Here is a 20,107-nt window from a genome sequence, read left to right as displayed (position 1 = left end):
CTATTACGGAGAAAAGATCCCGTTGTTACGTAACGGCAATTTTTAAGACGACTTTATTCCTAAACTGGTGATACATAGCGAATAATTTCACTGTGAATCCTGGGTAATTAAGATATAATTATATATATATATATATAGACACACACATAAATAATGCAACGTGGTTTCATTCTGACAAACTACGATTTATTTACATGGAAAGGAAATTTAATTAAAAAGAAAGAACAAAGGATATTGTTGACAAGAGAATCTTTCTAATTAACAAAAGAGAAACAGTGTAGGAAAAGGGGATTTGGGGTTCAATAGTGATGGCAACGTTGTAATTTCTTAGAAAAACACTGGATTCTGAGAACGATTGTGTCAGCTCCCTATAGGTTAGGCTCATTTTATATAAAATAACATTCATTCAGTCATTGATCAGCTACACCGCTTATCCTCACTAGGGTTGCAGGGGCTGGTGCCCAACCTTTGGGCAGTGGGCAGGGGACACCCTGAACTGGTTGCCAGCCAGTCACAGGGCAAACAGAGACAGACAACGCACTCGATCGCTTATTCACAGCTATGGACAATTCAAACCGCGCAATTAACCTGACATGCATGTTTTTTTTTAATGTGGGAGTAAACCGGAGTGCCTGGAGGAAACCCAGGCAGGCATTGGGAGAACATCCAAACTCCGCACATGAAGGCTGGTAGTTGGATTTGTACCCATGCCCTTAGAACTGTGCCGCGGACGAGCTAACCACTCAGCTGCCGTGCCGCTCTATGAGAACATTATTATACAAATTTAAATCTGATTCCATTGCAGATAGTGAAAGCACCTGTGGGCCAGGCTTTAGATTCTGAATAATAGCTCCCAATGACCATGTTAATATAAAGTTTTTCGTGGTTAATGGTGACCAGAACCACCTATGATAGGTAAAAATCTGCAAAGTAGCGTCGTACCGTCATTATAGGGGGCAAACGTTCCTTGAGAGGACGTCAATACCGACTGTAGGAAAAAAAAACCTTTATAGATCTACAAATAATAACACACAAGACATAATTGCAGTTGGATAAATGTTTTTATTTTCATTATACAAAAGTGAAAACATTTGGGGGGGCTTCTCCCTTAGAGTTGATGACCAGCTGCACGCTAGCATCAGGTGTCCTTGAATTGACCCATGTCTCTGCAATGATTAAAAAGTGTCTTGAATGTAGCCATTTCCCACTTTGTAGCTATAGGTCATTCGTTTAATTGTTAAGCAACCTATCGTTGGAAAGATACAGGGTCCGCAGCTGCGGCTAAGCAAAGTTGTTAGCTCAGTCATTAGCAGTAGGCCAGACCTGCAGCCAGCCTATTGCATTCCCTCCTGACACCGCCGAAGTCGATAACCAGACGCGATAAAGATCCACATGGGAACCGCTGGCATTTCTTAGCACTCTTCTAACTTTCTTTAGATTCCGATTTAATTGATTAATTTATTTTCAATGAAAGGAGCCACTAAAAGCTAACGATCACCATGCTTCCCACTGTGTTTGGAGGGGCAACGCCTGCCCGCTAATTTATTGACAATATACACCAGCCAATTATAATTGCTGACGCAGTAGCACCCACCCAAACAGAGCGCGGATTCAATCTATAATACTTTTGAATGGCCGCTGTGTTCTGCTTGAATGCACATCTCATCTCATCTCATCTCATCTCATCTCATCAGCTGCACCGCTTATCCTCAGTAGGGTCGTGGGGGTGCTGGAGCCCATCCCAGCAATCATCGGGCAGTGGACACCCTGAACTGGTTGCCAGCCAATTGCAGGGCACACAGGGACAGACAACTCACTCGCACGGTCACACCTAGGGACAATTTGGACCGGACGATTCACCTGAAATGTATGTCTTTGGAATGTGGGAGGAAACCGGAGTGCCCGGAGGAAACCCACGCAAGCACGGGGAGAACATACAAACTCCACACAGTAAGGCAGGTGCTAACCACTGCGCCGCCATGCTGCCCTTGAATGCACATGCTATCCATAATTAATTTTGAGACCCTGTCCGGTAGTTTCACACCCCGGAAGTTCATGGTTCACGGATCCCTTAACCTCCTCGGTTGTCAGGGCACCAGTGAGGTCGCAACTCTGGAGAGTTTTCTCCAATGCTCACGGTTTCTGACCTGAGTTTTGGTAGTTGCAAAATTGGCACACGTCCATTCCTAGATGTTATCAGCCCCGTTCTTTTTCTGTATTCCTTTCCTCCTACCGTCTTGGACTGTGCCCTGGAGAATGATCCTTCAAAATACTTTAATCAAGACACACACACACTCTTGGATTTATGGACTTTTCTTTTACTAATCATCTACTGAAGAAGCTTGAATAGAACACAAAATAATAATGAGAAAATAAAACAAAAATTTAAAGTCGAGAACTTAATCTGGCACAATTTGGATAGACATTGGCTGGATTATTACGTTATTGCATTTTGATAGAGTTCCCCATTTTACGTCACACCAATACCAATTCTAGCAACAGCGAGATGTTCTGCGTCGATGAAGATGAAGGCCCAGTCTTTATGTCCTTGGCAGTAGAGTGATGAGAAATGAAATGAAATGAAATGAAATGATCTGCATTTATATAGCGCTTTTCAAGTCAATGACTTCCCAAAGCGCTTTACATTGTGCTTCACATTTCCCAATAGCGGCCGTGATCCGTGCAGCCATGTAAGGCGCTAACCTGCTTATTGGGGGTATTGGGGATTCAGTGTCTTACCCAAGGACACTTCGGCATGTAACACGGACAAGCCGGGATTCGAACTGGGATCCCTTAATCCTAAAACGATCGCTCTACCTCCTGAGCTACTGCCGCCCCGTGAGGGATCCTGGTAGGCTTGAGAGCCGGTTGGGACGAGGACCACAGGATGCAGAGTATTGAAGAAGAGGTTGACTGCTGGTGGCTTGAGGCTTCTCTGAGGTCAGTGGGTTCGTCTCACTGGTTTGGCCCCTAGCTTGATTAAGCTTGGCTGCCAACTTGGCAAGGTTCGCCAGCTGCCTGTTGAGCTGAGACCTGGCCAGGGCTTTCTCTGTCAGGACATGCCCTGCTACCATGTGGCTGGCCAAATTCAGACTGCCCTTGCTAGGTGAGACGTGTACCAGCTCTGGTTTCCGTTCCCCTGGGAGGTGCGGACCCCTTGTGGTGGAGTTGTGCCAGTAACCTTTGATGCGCAATTGAAGCCATAACAGCCCTTCCCAACCTCACATTCCAGCAGTATAAGTCAGATAACACATCTATGGGATTGACTTCGAACACAGTACAGGTATTTACTTCACATGTTTTGACATTGTTTGATCATTTTCTGACATTGCAAAACGGAATTCTGACTAGTATGGTTCTCCAGCTGCACTAAGGTTGACGAGTAGGTGCACCAGCGGGTGGTGAAAGCGGCCGGAAGAATTTTAAGGGACAACGTTCCCCGAGATAAGCGCCACCTAAATCACGCTCTGTCTGAATGGAGTCCACAACATCCTGCGGGACCATCAACATCCTGCTCACAGGAAGCAGAAAAGGACAATTCCGGGTGTAATTGTGTTGTAATGAGGTCTGAAAAAAAACCCACCTTACAAACAGCAACGAGCTGCAACCAAAAACTTAAACATGTTAATGTTCCTAAACAAAAATCTGTAAATAATTTTTTAATGTGGCAACAGAGCCAACAAGAGACAATCGACCATCACTGACTCTAATTTTTTTTAAATTGTGCAATGGAAGGTATTTTAGTTTTCTAGTTGGCATTGTTAAACAGTATTTGTCTCAGGTTTTAACTTGACAGATATGAAACAATATTTCTATTTTTTTTATGCACTGTCAAAGTATGAATTGTAGTTATTTGATTAGGGATTAATGGAGAGAAAGTTTCTTTACATTATATTTATTTTGTTAAGAATCTTATGCGGAGGTTATCAATTTGGCCAGAAGGTGGGGCTCACAACTTTGCATACAAATTAGCTCCCAGAATAGCGCCTATTTGTCTCTAGTATAATTTATCATGAAGAAAGCAATACTAATAAACATATAGTATTTTAGCTAAATTATACATTTTGCAGTTCATTGATAATGATAATGCTTAATCAGTCCAAAAGAAAAATATAGAGACACACAAATAAATTATGCATGTGGTTTGATTCTAACGAAATATGTTTTATTTATATGGCTGGGAAAATTAAATCCCAAAAAAATAAGACATTGTTGACAACTTCTACTTAACAAAAGAGGAACAGTGTGGGAAAAGTGGAGAGAAATTTTGTAGCAAGAATGAAAGTACTGATCAATAATCCGGGTTCAAAGGGAATCAACTCACATAAATGATTCGGAATTATTTAATAGCGTGTCAGATAATTTATAACCAGCACCAAAAAACGTTTGTTGCGTTATCTTTTCTAGCGTATTTTTGTTTCAGACAAAGCACGACGTGAGGGGCAGGGAAGGCCACATTGTCCATGGAGAAAGCCGGAAATGTCTCCCCTTTTTAAAGACTGATCTTGCGGACTTCATAGCGGCTTGACAGGGAGGGACCTATCAACGGACCATTGAGGCCTTGTCATTGGACCCCAGCCTTCTTTGTACCCACGGTTTCAGGGGGCAAGGGCAATCGAGGTGTTGTCATAGTCGGTGGTTGGAAAAGGTTAGGGGAAATGCATTTGTGGCAGTTATGTTCCTAAATGTTTGTGCTGTGTTTATTGTAATTATAAACTCACTCAAATGAGGGAGGGTTCAATTATTCAATGATAATAAAATTTCCAGGCAAAAAATATCAGTATCGATCAATACTACAAGCCCTAGCAAAAAGTATGGAATCACCAGTCCTGGGCAAGCCCTCGCTCAGACACTTTATACTGTAGAAAAAACTCAGATCAAAAACATGAAACAATTGTAAGGTCGTTCCAAAGTGTAACATATTGGCATTAAGAAACACTAAAAGAAATTAAGAAAAAACATTGCAATGGTCAGTAAATGTTACTTTTATAGAGAAAGTGCAGGGAAATAAATATGGAATCATTAAATTCTGAGAAATGTTGTGGTATTTTTGTAGTACTGTATACCTACTATTATGTTTTTAGTCCAGCTATAATTTCTTTGAAGTATTTTGAAGTATGTCCATGGAATCACGTTTGTTGTATATTTGTAGTTTTTTCTAGTATTACTGCAGTTTTAGTTTTGGAGTAATGCTGTCGTAATATTCAAGTACAAGTATTGTTGTGCAGCCTTCCCTTCGTACACTGGGTCTGTTGACTCACTTACAAACAACTTCAATACTGCTTTGGTTAATGTTCTTGATTCTGTGGCGCCCCTAAGGCATAAATTTCGACCTAAGAAGAATACACCTTGGTTTACTGAAGAAACCAGGTTACTCAAACAAGGTTGCAGAAAACTTGAACGAAAATGGCGCACTACTAAGCTGGAGGTCTTCCGACTGGCCTGGTGTAACAGCTTGCTGAAATATAAAGTAGCTCTTGCCTCAGCTAAAGCATCGTTTTTCTCTAAGATTATTGTTAAACATAAGAATAATCCGAAATTTTTGTTGACACAGTGCCGAAACTTACCAGACAACAACTTAACCCAAATAGTTGCACTTATTCTGCTAACGACATTATGGAATTTTTTAATATAAAGATTCAACTAATCAGGAATGAAAATTTAAAAGAACGCTCTGTATCCTCCTCCTATCTCAAATATGTAGAGTTGTTAGGTAAAGACCATGTCGGCGGAAACATTCTCCAGTTTCAATGATTTGTCCCTTGGTAATCTAGCACAGATGGTAGGAGGGCCAAACTAACTACATCCCTGCTCGATCCGTTTCCAGCTTCACTGGTGAAGGATCTGTTTGGGATCTTAGGACCATCAGTTTTAAATATTATTAATACAGTGGAACCTCGGTTTTTTGAACGCCTCTCAGTTTGGACAAATCGTTGTTCGACCAAAAATTTCGAGAAATTCCTTCTTCGCTGTTTGGTCAAAAAATCGGAGTTCGAACGCCGGTACGCTACGGTGCGATGCTGAGCGGCGTACGGGTGTTTTAGCCCCTAATTATGCCTCCGAAGAAGGTCGATGCAAGCAGGACAGGTGAAAAAAAACAAGTTGTTCGTCCAACTTTTGCCTTTAAGAAAGACATAATAGCTAAATATGAAAGAGGTGTACGAATTTCCGATCTTGCTAGTGAATACAGCATGGCTAAATCTACTATCAGTGGGATTTTTAAGGGTTATTGATCTATCTTCGTTATTCATTATCCATTATCCGTTATCGGTCAGTTCATAATACGCTACAAAGCGTAGGAGCCGGGACTCTTACTCTCAGTCAAAAGGCCAAGCTAAGGTCCTAGCCTCAAAGCCTTGCCGCGATCATTGCGAATGCACCGTTCCCGGAGGTACTGCAATACCGGGCCAATGCGTGGAGTGGGCAGAGCAAGCTCTTATTCCATCTCCGGATTGCAAAAATGCTATCAAAGCCGGTTAGTTCAACAACCACAGCATGCATAGTTAGCTAGTACGCTACTATCAGTACGATAGTAAAGAATAAGGAGGCTGTGAAATTGAGTGATGCGGCTAAGGAAGTTAGCGCTATAAGCAAGCAACTGCCGCAAGTTTTGGAAGAGGTTGAAAAACTTTTGATGATTTTTCTCTCCCCAACGTCCACCACAAAGGTAAGAAATCCTTTTCATAATCCTTTTTTTTAATTTTTACACGTTCATGTTAGCGTAATCTTCCGTACGAAAGATTACGCTAACGCGAACGTACGATTAGCCTGGGTTAGCTTCATGTTTACGTTCATTGTAAAGATCCAGGGTGTTGGAACGGATTAAAACGATTTACATTACTTTTAAAGGGAAAAACGATTTTCGGTGATCGACCAAATCGGTTTTCGAACAGGGTTCTGGAACGGATTATGGTCGAGAACCGAGGTTCCACTGTATATCGCTATCCTCGGGTATTGCTCCTGTAGCCTTCAAGTCTGCCGTCATTAAACCCACGCTTAAGCGACCTAACCTTGACCCAGAAAGCCTAGGTAATTATAGGCCAGTGTCAAATTTGACATTTTTTGCAAAATTACTTGAAAAGGTCGTTGCACAGCAGCTAAATGACTTCATGTCAGAAAATAACCTCTTTGAAACTGTCCAGTCAGCATTTAGGGAAAATCACTCTACTGAGACAGCCCTGGCTAAAGTAACCAATGATCTCCTTTTAGCAATAGATTCCGGTGCCTCATCAATGTTACTGCTGCTGGATCTCAGCGCTGCTTTTGATACTGTCTACCACAACATATTATTGGGTCGTCTAGAACCCATTGGTATCTCAGGAACTGTACTCTCGTGGTTTAGGTCCTACTTGTCAGACAGGATGCAATGTGTTAACTATGGCAATCTGACCTCTAAACAATCTAATGTCCTCTGTGGTGTTCCTCAAGGCTCTGTACATAGCCCCCTTCTTTTTAGTATTTATATGATCCCGCTTGGTGACATTATCTCCAAGTTTAATATTAGTTTCCATTGCTAGGCAGATGACACTAAACTGTATGTGCCACTGGAAAAAAATGGACATTTAAGTTGTAGAAATCTTGAGGCTTGCCTTACTGAGATTCAAAGATGGATGTCACTAAATTTTTTACGCCTTAACCCAGAAAAAACTGAAATGTTGATTACTAGTCCAGCTCACTGTCGTCAGTTGTTTTCAAACACTACCCTGAACCTAGACAAATGTAATGTCACCCATAGTGACTCGGTCAAAAATCTAGGTGTTATATTTGATCCTAATCTGTCGTTTCAGTTACACGTGAAAAATATTACTAGAATAGCTTTCTACCGTCTCCGTAATATTGCGAAGATTCGTTCGATGCTGTCCCAATCAGATGCAGAGGTTTTAATTCATGCGTTTATTACTTCTCGGCTTAATTACTGTAATGTATTGCTTTCTGGTCTCCCGATGTCTAGCATTAAAAGTTTGCAGCTGGTTCAGAATGCGGCAGCTAGACTCTTGACTAAGACGAAAAAGTTTGAGCATATTACTCCTGTATTGGCCAACTTGCACTGGCTCCCAGTCCACTTAAGATGTGACTTTAAGGTTTTCTTATTAACATATAAATGTTTGCATGGGCTTGCACCCTCTTATCTTTCTGATTTGATTTCCCACTATGTTCCTGCACGAAGTCTGCGCTCGGAAAATGCCGGTCTACTTGTGACTCCGAGAGCCAAGAAGTCTGCAGGCTCGAGAGCATTCTCCATCCGGGCCCCTGTGTTATGGAATGCCCTGCCTCCGGAGATAAAATCTGCAACCTCAATGGAAGTTTTTAAATCAAGGCTTAAGACACAATTCTATTCCTAAGCTTATGATTGATGCCCACCTCATATTCTGTATTGCCCTGTCTTTTTCCGACTGCCTGCCTGGCTGATACGAAGGAGAAGGATGATTGGAGATGAGTCAGCGGACCAGCGTCTGACCTGAAGCATGTCAACTACTGCATTTACAAGCTGGCAGAGATGGGAAGCTGCGTCGTGGCCGTCATAGACTTTCTGGACTAGTTTACAGGCTGGGGGTGTCGTTGGTGTCATGCTTTTTCCGGACATCTTTAACATCTTACCTAATGTTTACTATTCTATGTACAGTAGTGCTAATGGTAATTCACCCTGGTCAATCCTGGAAGGGGGATTACCACGTGTGAGGTCCTTTCTCAAGGTTTATCTTTTTTCCTCACACTGAGGTTTTTGAGTTGTTCCTTGCCCGCATGCGGGTTTAGGATCAAGTAATTGTGCAATTTTGTAATTGTAATCCTGTGCAGTCCTTACAGACATTTGTGATTAAGGGCTATATAAATAAATGCGACTTGACTTAAAGGATTACTGTAGTGGTAATTTTGTAGTATTTCTGTAGAAGTATCTTTGTAGTATTCCTTTAGTATTTTTAATATTTCGGTGGTTGTATTTTTGTGGTATTTGTGTAATACTATTTTGTATCATAGTATTATTGCAGTAGTGTTTTGTAGTGTTTCAAAGTATCTTTTTATCAGACAGATAGAAGCAAAATAATATATTAGTTTCCCGTTTTTAAGCACTAAAATTTATATTTAGTTTTGTAATATTTTTTTAGTATTTGTGTAGTATTTCTGTAGTAGTATCTATGTTGCAGTCACAAAAAGAGACAATGAGGACCAAGTTGGCTTCAAAAAACATTTTTATTAGTGGAACCATATTTACTATTATATATGTTTTCTTTTTATAATGACCATTTTTCTTAGGCGGGCCAGATGAAAAAGCCTGACGGGCCGCATATGGCCCATGAGCTGTAGTTATCCTACCCTTGCTCAGGTACTCAGCACCCCCAAAGCCCTGAAGCGCTCCTGGGTATTTACCCAAACTTCAGCGCAGTAATGCAAGTACAGTATAGCAAGGCAAGTGAACATATACAGTGAAGAAAATAGGTATTTGAACACCCTATTTTGCTATTTCTCCCACTTAGAAACCATGGATGGGTCCGAAATTTTTATTGTAGTTGCATGTCAACTGTGAGAGAGATAAACTAAGAAGAAAAATCCAGAAATCACAATGCATGATTTTTTTTAACAATTTATTTGTGTGATATAGCTGCAAATAAGTATTTGAACACTTGAGAAAATGAATGTTGATATTTGGTACAGTAGCTTTTGTTGGCTATTACAGTGGTCAAACGTTTCCTGTAGATACTTTATTCATCCCCGCAGGGAAATTCACATTTCCAGCAGCATCCCTGTTCTGAGAACAATCCAATAATAAAGCAAAAAGAATACAATATACAAATACCCAATGTGACATGCCAATACCCATTGTAGCGTGTTATATAGAGTATCTAAATAGTACTACACAGAATACACATTGCAATAAATTACGGTAATATGCGATGTAGGGGGTGTGGTTTAATGTGGGCCTTTACTCCGCCGGGTGGAGTTAAAGAGCCTCATGGCATGAGGAAGAAAAGATCTCTTCAGTCTGTCCGGGTTACAAGACAGTGACAGCAGTCTGTCGCCGAAGCTGCTCTTCTGTCTGGATATAATGCTGTGTAGTGGATTGCGCTGTGTAGTGTTTCACAAGGTTTGCACACACTGCAGGAGCGATATTGGCCCACTCTTCCACACAGATCCTCTCTGGATGTGTCCACATGTGCGGTCTCTTCTCAAGGTTTCTTCATTTTCCTCATGTTGAGGTTTTTGAGTTTTTCCTTGCCCTCATGTTGGTTCCTGATCAGGGAATGGTGTAATAATAGTCTGAAAAAATAGTCTGTGTAATAACCTGTGAAGCCCTTTGAGACTTTGTGATTAAGGGCTATACAAATAAAAATGACTTTACTTGACATGTATCTTAAAGGATGTGTGACTAATTCAGGGAAAATAGAATTGTAGTTTTTTGTGCATTTTATCATTTATTTATAGCACTGAAGAGCTACAATGTGTATTTCATTGTTTTGCATTTTCAGGGATTTTGTGTAGTTCGACTTTAAAACTGTGCAGTGTGTAAAATTCTTTAGTATTTCACGATTTTTTGTCGATCTGGGAATGTTTTAATTTAAATTTCATATTACTCATTTTTTGGTGCATTAAGTTGTAACATTATTAAAATATCAAAATAAATAAAAATCTGAAGAGCCATTTGGTGAGACGAGCCGAAAGAGTCACTTCTCCCATAGCTAGTCTTGCCCGGAGAGGGTTGGCTGTACTTACATGACACACCATAAGGGAATGGTGCCCCTGTCACCCTAGTGGTTAAGAATCCCAACCCATCCAGTCTGATATACCTGTCCTCTTGGATAAGATAGTAAGTAGCGGGCAGTAACAGCTCAAATTACATCTCGGTGAGGACGGGAGCCACGATCGCATTTACACGCATTTTTAATTTTCCTCATAAAAGCGTGGTCTATTAACCAAGACTGCCAGGAAACACATTTGACACATTTAAAACATTTTCAAGCTTTCACTTAAAATTCAAGCATTTTCAAGGATTTCAAGCGCTTGTACGAACCCTCCTCATTTTATTACAAAAAAACACCATCATATGCAATTGTTCAAGTGTCAGCTTTGAGGCAGCACACATTTAACAGAAAAAAATATATATACTTACTTGATTCACATAATCAGTGACATAATGTCTTGCCGATAATAAATCAGGGAAAAAAAATCTATTCTACCAGCTGGACTTTTACCAAGTAGAAAAAAACAAGATATGCTAGAAATGGTCCTCAACTTTTGTTTGAGCGTTTTGCAGGGACATCGTCGGGGGTCTTGCTGGCTGCAGCCTTTCTTTTTGTCGTTTTTTCCTCCCAATTAAAGAGAGCATTCTTCACAAAACGTCTTGCGGCAGCCTTATCTACACGGGCCGCCTTCTTCTTGTCTGTGATGTCTTTTACTCTGCCCATATAAGTCCTTATTCTCTCCTGATGAACGAAAAAACAAACCACAGTTACAAATCTCACAAGAAAATTTTGATTCTTTATGCTACAAATCAAACAAGATCTACCATATTTACACGAGCATAGGGCACACTCTCTGTAGCCGGTTCTATTCTTGTATTTAACACTGAGTTTGGTTGTGGTTTATTTATGTATTGATAAACTAAAACAGATAAGAAATTGTCGGAGTTTATTTTTCAGCTTCCTCCTCTTGCAAACCACAGATTCATTAATCTATAATACACTTGGGGCTTCTTCCACGTAGCGTAGAAACCAACAAACCATTGCGGACGTAAACAATCCTAACCCTAAGCATACAATGGAAGGAATGACATGACCAACTCCCTTCCTGCATCATTTGTTGTGGCTGGGCCAAATTGTGATCAAAAGGCAGAAAATGTGCCAACAGTGGGTTGAACTGGAAGGAGTTATTTTATGTTCATTTACTTATAAAGAGTGATACATAAAGTGATACGTAGATCAAGGGTGAGCGAGCAATATACAGAGCGAGCGATATAGAGCTATGAAGAGTGATACATAGAAAAAGAGAAATCGATAGAGCAATACGTATAGAATTAGAGCTAATATAGAGCAATAGAGAGCGAGAGCGATAAAAACGAGACAGTGATAGATCCGGTATCTGTTGTATAAATCAAGAGCTTTATCCAAAGGACATTTTTTTAAACTTCCGTGGTTCATAGAAAATGCTTCTTTTATAAAAATTTCAGGAAAAAAGTGTTGAACCTAATATTGCAATACAAAAAAATGATAATTTTTACCCAAGGAAGTAAATGTGTCAAAAAGAAAAGTACCTACCAGTTCTTGTTTAATGCCATGCTCTCTCGGGTTGATGCCTTGTGTTACCAAATACACTGCAAACACATTTGTCACGTTATAAAATGACACCTGACTTAAATGATTGGGGTGGCAACGAATGATAATTTTTTTAATCGAAGAATCGGTCGATTAACTGATTAATCAGATCTTAAAACATATTCATAATTTCCTCCTCTTTATTCAAATATTGAAGTTTTGGACAAATAGAAAACAAAAAGCGCACAAAACAACAATATTCTAGAACCGGGGTCTACGACCAGACCACGGCACACCTCTATGCGGACCCAGGGCGAATGGTACTTTCTGAAACGAAACAAAAACTTTTTTTTAAAACATACATATGTCCGTCGCTGATCTATCGCCATGCGGTACCATCGTATCGCCAAATTCTCTTTCATTTTTGGTCAAACATCTCCCATGATCCTACATTTGTTGTATCCAATGCATGCGCTCTACGCTCCTTGTGTACTGTGGTGTTGCGAGGGAGAAAGTTCTGCTTCAGGAGACAGAACTGATTGACTGTTGCCTGGGTGACATGGTATTGTGGGCTGTCATCTCTATGACAACGTGCGATGATTTGCTGAGGGAGCGTGAACTCTACTAGCTTGACTAGAAAGACGAACACGGGTCGTACCCGGTGTTATTCCGAGAAATGCATCCCTGCAGAGATTTGCATCCCCTAGCTACTATGAGCACTTTTACCTCGTTTTATCTCACTTTTATATCACTTTTCGGGAATGTAATGGCAAACATAGAACCAAAACCACTTCGTCTTGCATTTGTTGAGAATGTAATACAACTTAAACCATTCAGTCTTTGGATTTGTTTTGAATGTAATCGAACGGTAATGCACACCGTACATAAATCACTTTTGAGAATGGTTATGCTCTACCATAAAGCTTATTATGCTGAAATAAGCTTTATGGTAGAGTGCATAACAGATTTGAGTAGAAAAAGGCAAAATAAACATGTTACCTGCTCAAAAGTGATTTATTTACGGTGGGCATTACCGTTTGATTACATTCACAACAAATACAAAGAAGGAATGGTTTAAGTTTTATTACATTCCCAACAAATGCAAGACGAAGTGGTTTTGGTTATATGTTCGCCATCACATTCCCGAAAAGTGATATAAAAGTGAGATGAAACGAGGTAAAAGTGGTGATGGTAGCTAGGGGATGCAAATCTCGGCAGGGTTGAAGTTCTCGGCATAACACCGGCACTTTACAATCTGTTTGTTTACGTGCAACAAGTGGACGATCTAATCCATTAAAAAGGCTTGCTAAACAATGACTGAAAGACAAAAAGTGGACAATGAAAACCACCGTTTTCATGAGGAATAATTATGTGTCCGTTTTGGCACCTGCAAGTACAAAACTAATGTGCTTAATATTGTTATATGTCGAAGTGTCCTTGGGCAAGACACTGAATCCCTAATGTCCCCAAATAAGCAGGTCGGCGCCTTGCGTGGCTGCATGGTGTGTGAGTGTGTGAATGGGTAAGTGTGAAGCACATTGTAAAGCGCTTTGGGAGGTCTTAATTGACTTGAAAAGCGCTATATAAATGCAGACCATTTACCATTTAACAAAAACGGTTGCTATAAAAGTGAAAATGTGAAGCACCATTAGTTTTAAAGAGCAAAACTCTTTTGAAAATAAGTTCTCTTAATTCAGACCTGAGAAGGCTAGAAATTGATAAGTTAAAGCAGTCATATCAACAGTCCAGCAAGGTTATTGTTAAATCTATGAGTCAACAACAAAATGCAATGGAGTGCTTACTCAGATTATCGTGGGTATTGGCCAAACATGAGAAGCCTTTCTCTGATGGAGAAATAATAAAAGAGTGTATGACTGAGGTGATGGGGGCAATGTTCGAAGGAAAAGAAAAGCAGGAAATGACAACAAACAAATCCTACTCTCAGATTAATCAACCACAAGACACACTGAAGTACTGGCTAATGATGTATCAGAACAGCTTTGTGAAGGCATCAGAAATACTGAATTTTGTGTTTGGACAAAAGAGAACCATCTTTACATCTGTTGACTTGCTTTCCACTTGACTGTCACAATAATGGAGCAATGCTTTAAAAAAAACAAAAACAAAAAAAACACAATTGTGGACCTTTAAAATTTGTATTTGAGGACCCCTGTTCTAGACTATAAAGAGTATGAAAAAAAATCAATCTTAATAAACAAAAATGCAAACAAATATGTGGTATACACCTGCAATTATGTAGGATACTCTTTTCTTCCATCTTATTCATAGATCATATTATATTTTGACTCATCACACAAAACGAAAAGAAATAGCAACACCTTTCATTTAATAGCAAAAAAATATATAGAAAAAAAAAATATAAAAAATGCTCACCAACTTTTCAAAATGTTGTCAACAAATTTGTTTTTTGGTTAAATCTTTAAATATGGTAAACATTCCCAATACGAAAATGATATACAATATACTAAAAAGTCTGCCACTTGTGTAAAGTTAACATGTATTATTTTTCTCTACATTTTATTTACTTATTCTCAGATTTGTTTTCTCTGTACTTGTGCTGCACTGTTCCCTTGAATACTGTTACCCTTATTTCATGATGAAAGTCAAACATTACAAAATTGAAACTTTCATGACGAATTTGTTTTTTTTAAATTGTTCAATCTAAAAAAATATTTTAAAAAATGAGACTCAACAGACTTGGACTCCCAGGAACTAAAAAAAGAAATAAAAATAAAAACGTTCTTTGGGCTCTCTGCCGAAACCAAAGTGGTACTACTACCGTCAGCGTGAACCGGAATCGTGCGCACTGATTTGTTTCGGTGTAACACAGTTAGTAGCTCATAAATTACGTGATGCATCGAATTGATTACATAATCAGTTGCCAACACTTTTAACAATTATTTTTAATCGATTAGTTATTGCCACCCTAAAATTATGTAATCTTCCAAAAAACATTTAGATCGTTTTAACAATGATAAAGAATAGTTACTTACTCCAAAACAGAGAGTTGAGCATGTATGTGGACATCAGATCCAATTTTGCCTGTTCCAGGGGATCCAGCTGGCGAAAAAACATTTATTTTATACACCAATTTCAGTGACTTTAAAGGGCCAATGTGTATGATTTGACCACTTGACGACAGAAAGTAATTGGAATCAGACTAAGCCCATCACTAAATTGACAGGTCGTGTATTTTTGTTTATTATTCAAATCGATTATTTTTAATAAATGACATACGTCACCGCTAAATAATACACATTCACTTTACCAATGTGCAACGACCTAACTGTGCTCACCTTTTGGTCCAGTTCCCTTCTTTGTATGGCCATGAGAAGGTTCAACATGTTTTTTAAGTTTGACACTGAAGATTCGAAGTTTTTAAGTTGCTCGTCTATCTCTTGAGGATAATCCTCCGTTTTAGAATCCTCTTCCATGTTTCTGAATAATTAGACACACATTCATAAATACGCTATGCAAATCAATAGCAACCGAGATACACATGCAATAATAAGACCAATCGTAACATGAACAATATCTTATATGCGTGCTATCACCTTGGATCTGTAATGTGTTTTGTATTTAGAACTTTCGTAAACTTTTTTTTCGAACGAGATAACCGAGGACAGGTTCGCGTATACCTTCTTGAAGATGCTAACCTTAGCTCTGCGAAATTCACTGAGGGATAAAGGCCGGAAATGACGTTCGCAACCCGGATGTGCCTACACAAGTGCACTGCCTCCTGGCGTTTCGAGGGTGCTACCCAGATATAAACAGAACACTTGATACGAGACGCCTCTTTGAGAGGCGTGCCTACTGAGTGCTGAAGCTTGATGGGTCAAACTAACAGACTCTTCCAGTACATGTGGACGGAGCCCAAAAATCCAAGAGAATACAGTACTGGCTCATTATGCTGTCTATGGATGCACTCAACGCTGTACCATAAAGTTTCAGATAGCTGAAATAACATTTCATAGGTGTTTCCCTCTATTTGTTTGCATTATTTAATTTTATTGAGAGCTTCAGTAGCTCCAGGACCTCTTGGTTGCTTACATTGTTTCATCCATCCACCCATCCATTATCCACACCGCTTACCCTCAGTGGAGTTGCAGGGGTACTGGAGCCCATCTCAGCTATCTTCGGGCAGTAGACAGGGGACACCCTGAACTGGTTGCCAGTCAGTCGCAGGGCACACAGAGACAGGCAAGCCACTCACTCATTAACACCTCGGGACAATTTTTATTTTTTTATTCATGTTTCCAGTGTGTTTTGGGGGAAGTGTTGTCAAATTCGAGTTGTTTTTAAAAAAAAAAACTATATAGTTTGTTATTGTATTTTGTAGTGTTTGTTGGGCTGAAGTCACTATTTTGAATTGACATTTTGTTGTGTCACGCAGGGATTCCTGTTGCTTGACTATAAATGAAATGAACTGCATTTATATAGCGTTTCAAGTCAATGACTTCCCAAAGCGCTTTACAATGTGCTTCACATTTCCCAATAGCGGCCGTGCAGCCTTGTAAGGCGCTAACCTGCTTATTGGGGGGCTATTAGGGGTTCAGTGTCTTACCCAAGGTCACTTCGACATGTAACCCGGAGGAGCCGGGATTCGAACTGCGATCTCTTGATCCCAAGACGAGCGCTCTACCTTCTGAGCTACTGAGTTGCTTAGTATAAAAAGGGTCAAAGTTTAAATGAGTAAAAGGCAGACGGGTGAAACAAATAGATTCCACATAATTTTGTAGATTAATGGACTTTTTTAATGTCTCAATTCATTTTGTGCATAATATTAAATTATTTTTGGTAATATACTGATCAAAGAGACCTCCTTTTTTTATATAGGGAAAAACATTTTTTTTTAACATTCTAGTGAAATTTTTTATTTCTCTATACAGGGCAATAGTGATAAACACCAAAATGTAGAAAGCCACTTCCAATGCTAGAAAAAAAGTTTTCCTTTGGCAATGTATTCACACCAAGTTAAGTTTGGTGACAATGAGCACACGAACAGTCTGATCAAAACCAGCACAAACACACAGGCCCAGTTTGTCGGTGCTCCAGTCCAAACTGGCGACGGGTTGCGTGGACAACGTGACGTTCTGCAGGAGGCTGACCGAGCCAGCAACGCCCGCATTGCTGCCGTCCGAGTCCTTCTTGCTGCGCTGAGAAGGATACTCACTACAAAAAAAAGAAAATATTTTAAAAAACGTCAAAGAATTCCGTAATGTGTTGTGTAAAAGAATGCCCTATGGAAATACATAGCAGATCAAAATAAATAAATGTAATACTTTCGAAAAATACCATCTTAACTGTTCCACAGTTATACATTTTATTGTGCTTATATCATGCTAACAACACTTTTTTCAAAAAAAGACTAAAGGCATTTCACAGATAAAATATTTTTTTTTCAGGAAAAGCACTGATCAAAATTAGAGAATGCACTGATCAAAAATTAAAGCAACAATGACTTTGGCATGAAAAAAAAAATCTGAAGGGTACAACAGTCACCAATTAGTAAGAAGTGTACAGACGCTTCTCTTGTTACGAACAAGACTTTTATTTTAATACCCAACAGAGCTGTCATTTTACACCAGTCCAAATATACTACATGGATATACATTTTAATCGTATAACTCAGTGTTTTTCAACCCTTTTTGAACCAAGGTACACTTTTATTTCTAAAAAAGTTTCGTGTCACACCGTCCGTCGAAAATGTTTGAAAGTGAAGTTATGTCAAATATTTCACTGTACTAATAAGTAGGTAATTAGTATATAAAGAGAAGAAAATAATACTTGAAATAAAAAAGACTGATATGCTTTATTCATGTTTTTTTGACAGTGCAATCTTAAACCGCTTTGTTAAACAATTTAAGTTATTAAATGTACTTTGCTACCTCAAGAGCAGATAATTAGTACATAAAAAGTATATAAAAATCTACTGCCACCTACTGATATAGATAACTATTACAGTTCCTTGTCTGAAGTTAGAAAAAATACTGAATTATGGCCTGATTTTTTGGAAAGATAAAATTGGGAAAATTCCAGCGGCACACTGGTTGAAAAACACTGGTGTAACTGACCAATTTATCTTCCACTAATCAACTAAAAAAGGAATGTGAATAACAAGTGGAAAGCCATTCACGACTTCAACTTTCTGCCACAAGAATAAACCAGAATCAACAATTTTTCATCAACAATGAACTCCAATCAAAAACAAGTGCTATGGACAGCTACAATACCATTAATCAATGAGATCTTGTTGCAGAAAAAATAAAAACTTGAAATAACAGCAGCAAAAGAAGGCACATGCGCGCACACACACACACGCTTCTTTAAAATATTCGCTATCAGTAAATGGTTTTCTGTGCTTTGCTATGCAGTGAGCAATGTGATAGCTTGCTTCAGGTTGGTCTTTTTAGCAGTGACACAGGTTTTCAGGGTCTGTGTTTGTTGGCTGTACCTGGACAGCGCGTTTTAATGTCTCCGCCTTGAATTCATGTTCATGTTTTGTCTCGTAATGACGTTTAACACTTGATGCGCGAGGTACAACGCTCTCGGGGCATAATGCACAAAAAAGCACGGTCATTTTTTTCACAAAGCCCCAGTCATATGTCCACGTTGGCTGGAGAGAACGTAATGTTTTCACTCGAGGAGCCGTCATGATTCGTTCATTTATCGCGCGCGTGTTGCGTTGGCTTAAAACACGGATCTCTCCTCTGCGAGGCGCCGCGCAAACACACACTGACACAAAAACCACGTGAAGCCTCTAAAAAACACGGTGCCCAACTGAAAATGAATGAATTTCAGGTAAAATGCCCATTTTTAAAGTATAATCATTAACCCCTCGCGTGCCACTGCTGGAACGCGTGTGATAGGTTGCCGATCCCTGCTTTACACCAACCATAATAAATGGATGCATGAGATATTAAAGTTCACGTAGCACTGTATATTTACACACGAACTAGGAAGAGGAAGCAGATTTCTTCTTCGGGGTGGATGCTGGGTGACCTATCACAGCGCCACCACACACCGGTAACAGCGGAAAGAAGCACAACAGTAATGTCCTGTACTCTGGAAAAGGTGCACAATACAAAATATAACTTACAGCAATGTCTGGATATTTTTCGACATCCTGAAACAAATGTTCGTATCTAGCGTTTTGCGTAAGTCGAATGGTCGTAAGTAGGGGAGCGTCTGTACAGGCCCCTGCTATGAATGACTTCAGAACATCTGCGGCCACAGGATTGCAATGTTATCTCAGACTGATCTGGTGTGATTTTGTCCCATTCTTCTTCCAGCCTCATCCACAGTTCAGTGATTGTAGTGGCTTTCCTGACCACAACTTTGTCACCAAGGAATTTCCAGTGGTTCGCCATTGGGTTTAGATAAAGACTCAGGGCAGACCATGCCATTATTTCAATGTTTTCTCCTTTATGAAAATTCTTTACCCGTTTTGCTGTGTGTCATGGAGCAATATCCTGCATGAAGACTGCAGGCTGATTGGGCAATGAAAGCAGGGAAGGAACCATGTGCTGTTGAAGAAGGTTCTGATAAACATTTGCATTCATTGGGGTATGTAGCTGTACAAGAAGCCCAACTCCAGCTGCAGAAACATGCCTCAAACCATGACACTTCCTGCTCCATCTTACTCTGACTTTTTAACACACACTATGGGTTTTAGTCTTTTTCTAATGTTTCGCCGAGCATAATGCTTTTCAACAAACCCAAATAAATGAAATTTGCTTTCATCAATGAAGTGAACTCTCAAACCACACAACATGCTCCTCAGCAAAGCTCAATGTAACTTTTTTATTTTAAGCGCTTTGGGAAGTCTTCATTGACTTGAA

At 39.6% G+C, this 20,107-nt stretch overlaps 2 protein-coding genes and 1 pseudogene across 6 annotated transcripts in view; all 3 read right to left on the bottom strand.

The window, feature by feature from the left end:
- Positions 1-6,369: 6,369 nt before the first annotated feature.
- Positions 6,370-6,541, bottom strand: LOC148353449 (U2 spliceosomal RNA; annotated as a pseudogene).
- Positions 6,542-10,995: 4,454 nt separating this feature from the next.
- c1d (C1D nuclear receptor corepressor) lies at positions 10,996-16,017 on the bottom strand. 2 transcript variants are annotated; one of them, XM_088351753.1, is made up of 5 exons: positions 15,923-16,017; positions 15,563-15,704; positions 15,260-15,326; positions 12,249-12,304; positions 10,996-11,417 (listed from the first exon to the last, which is right to left on the bottom strand). In XM_088351753.1, the coding sequence occupies exons 2-5, from the start codon at positions 15,698-15,700 to the stop codon at positions 11,223-11,225; spliced, it is 456 nt and encodes a 151-aa protein (XP_088207879.1). In that variant the 5' UTR covers positions 15,701-15,704; positions 15,923-16,017; the 3' UTR covers positions 10,996-11,222. The 2 variants fall into 2 exon arrangements, with proteins under 2 accessions (XP_088207879.1, XP_088207878.1); XM_088351752.1 differs by having other exon boundaries at positions 15,821-15,977.
- A 1,191-nt stretch (positions 16,018-17,208) lies between these two features.
- Positions 17,209-20,107, bottom strand: part of dnaaf10 (dynein axonemal assembly factor 10) — a 38,738-nt gene continuing 35,839 nt past the window's right edge. For all 4 annotated transcript variants that reach the window (XM_088351748.1, XM_088351747.1, XM_088351749.1 and 1 more), the window contains one exon: positions 17,209-17,438. In XM_088351748.1, coding sequence (XP_088207874.1) covers positions 17,231-17,438 — 208 coding nt within the window. In that variant the 3' untranslated portion in view covers positions 17,209-17,230. The remainder of the gene's footprint in view (positions 17,439-20,107) is intronic.

This window comes from Urocampus carinirostris, chromosome 13, assembly GCF_059441175.1.
Source record: "Urocampus carinirostris isolate Australia breed hairy pipefish chromosome 13, RoL_Ucar_1.0, whole genome shotgun sequence".
Taxonomy (NCBI): Eukaryota; Metazoa; Chordata; class Actinopteri; order Syngnathiformes; family Syngnathidae; genus Urocampus; species Urocampus carinirostris.
The sequence above is the reverse complement of the archived record's forward strand: the minus strand, read 5'-3'. Positions and strand labels throughout refer to the sequence as shown.

Bases quoted from the DNA above. Each gene is read 5' to 3' on its own strand.
- c1d (XM_088351753.1), bottom strand. From the start codon at position 15,700: ATGGAAGAGGATTCTAAAACGGAGGATTATCCTCAAGAGATAGACGAG. The intron at 15,327-15,562 runs GTGAGCACAGTT...TTTTTTCGCCAG, and splicing joins GAAGGGAACTGGACCAAAAG to CTGGATCCCCTGGAACAGGC. The intron at 12,305-15,259 runs GTAAGTAACTAT...ATGTGTTTGCAG, and splicing joins GCTCAACTCTCTGTTTTGGA to TGTATTTGGTAACACAAGGC.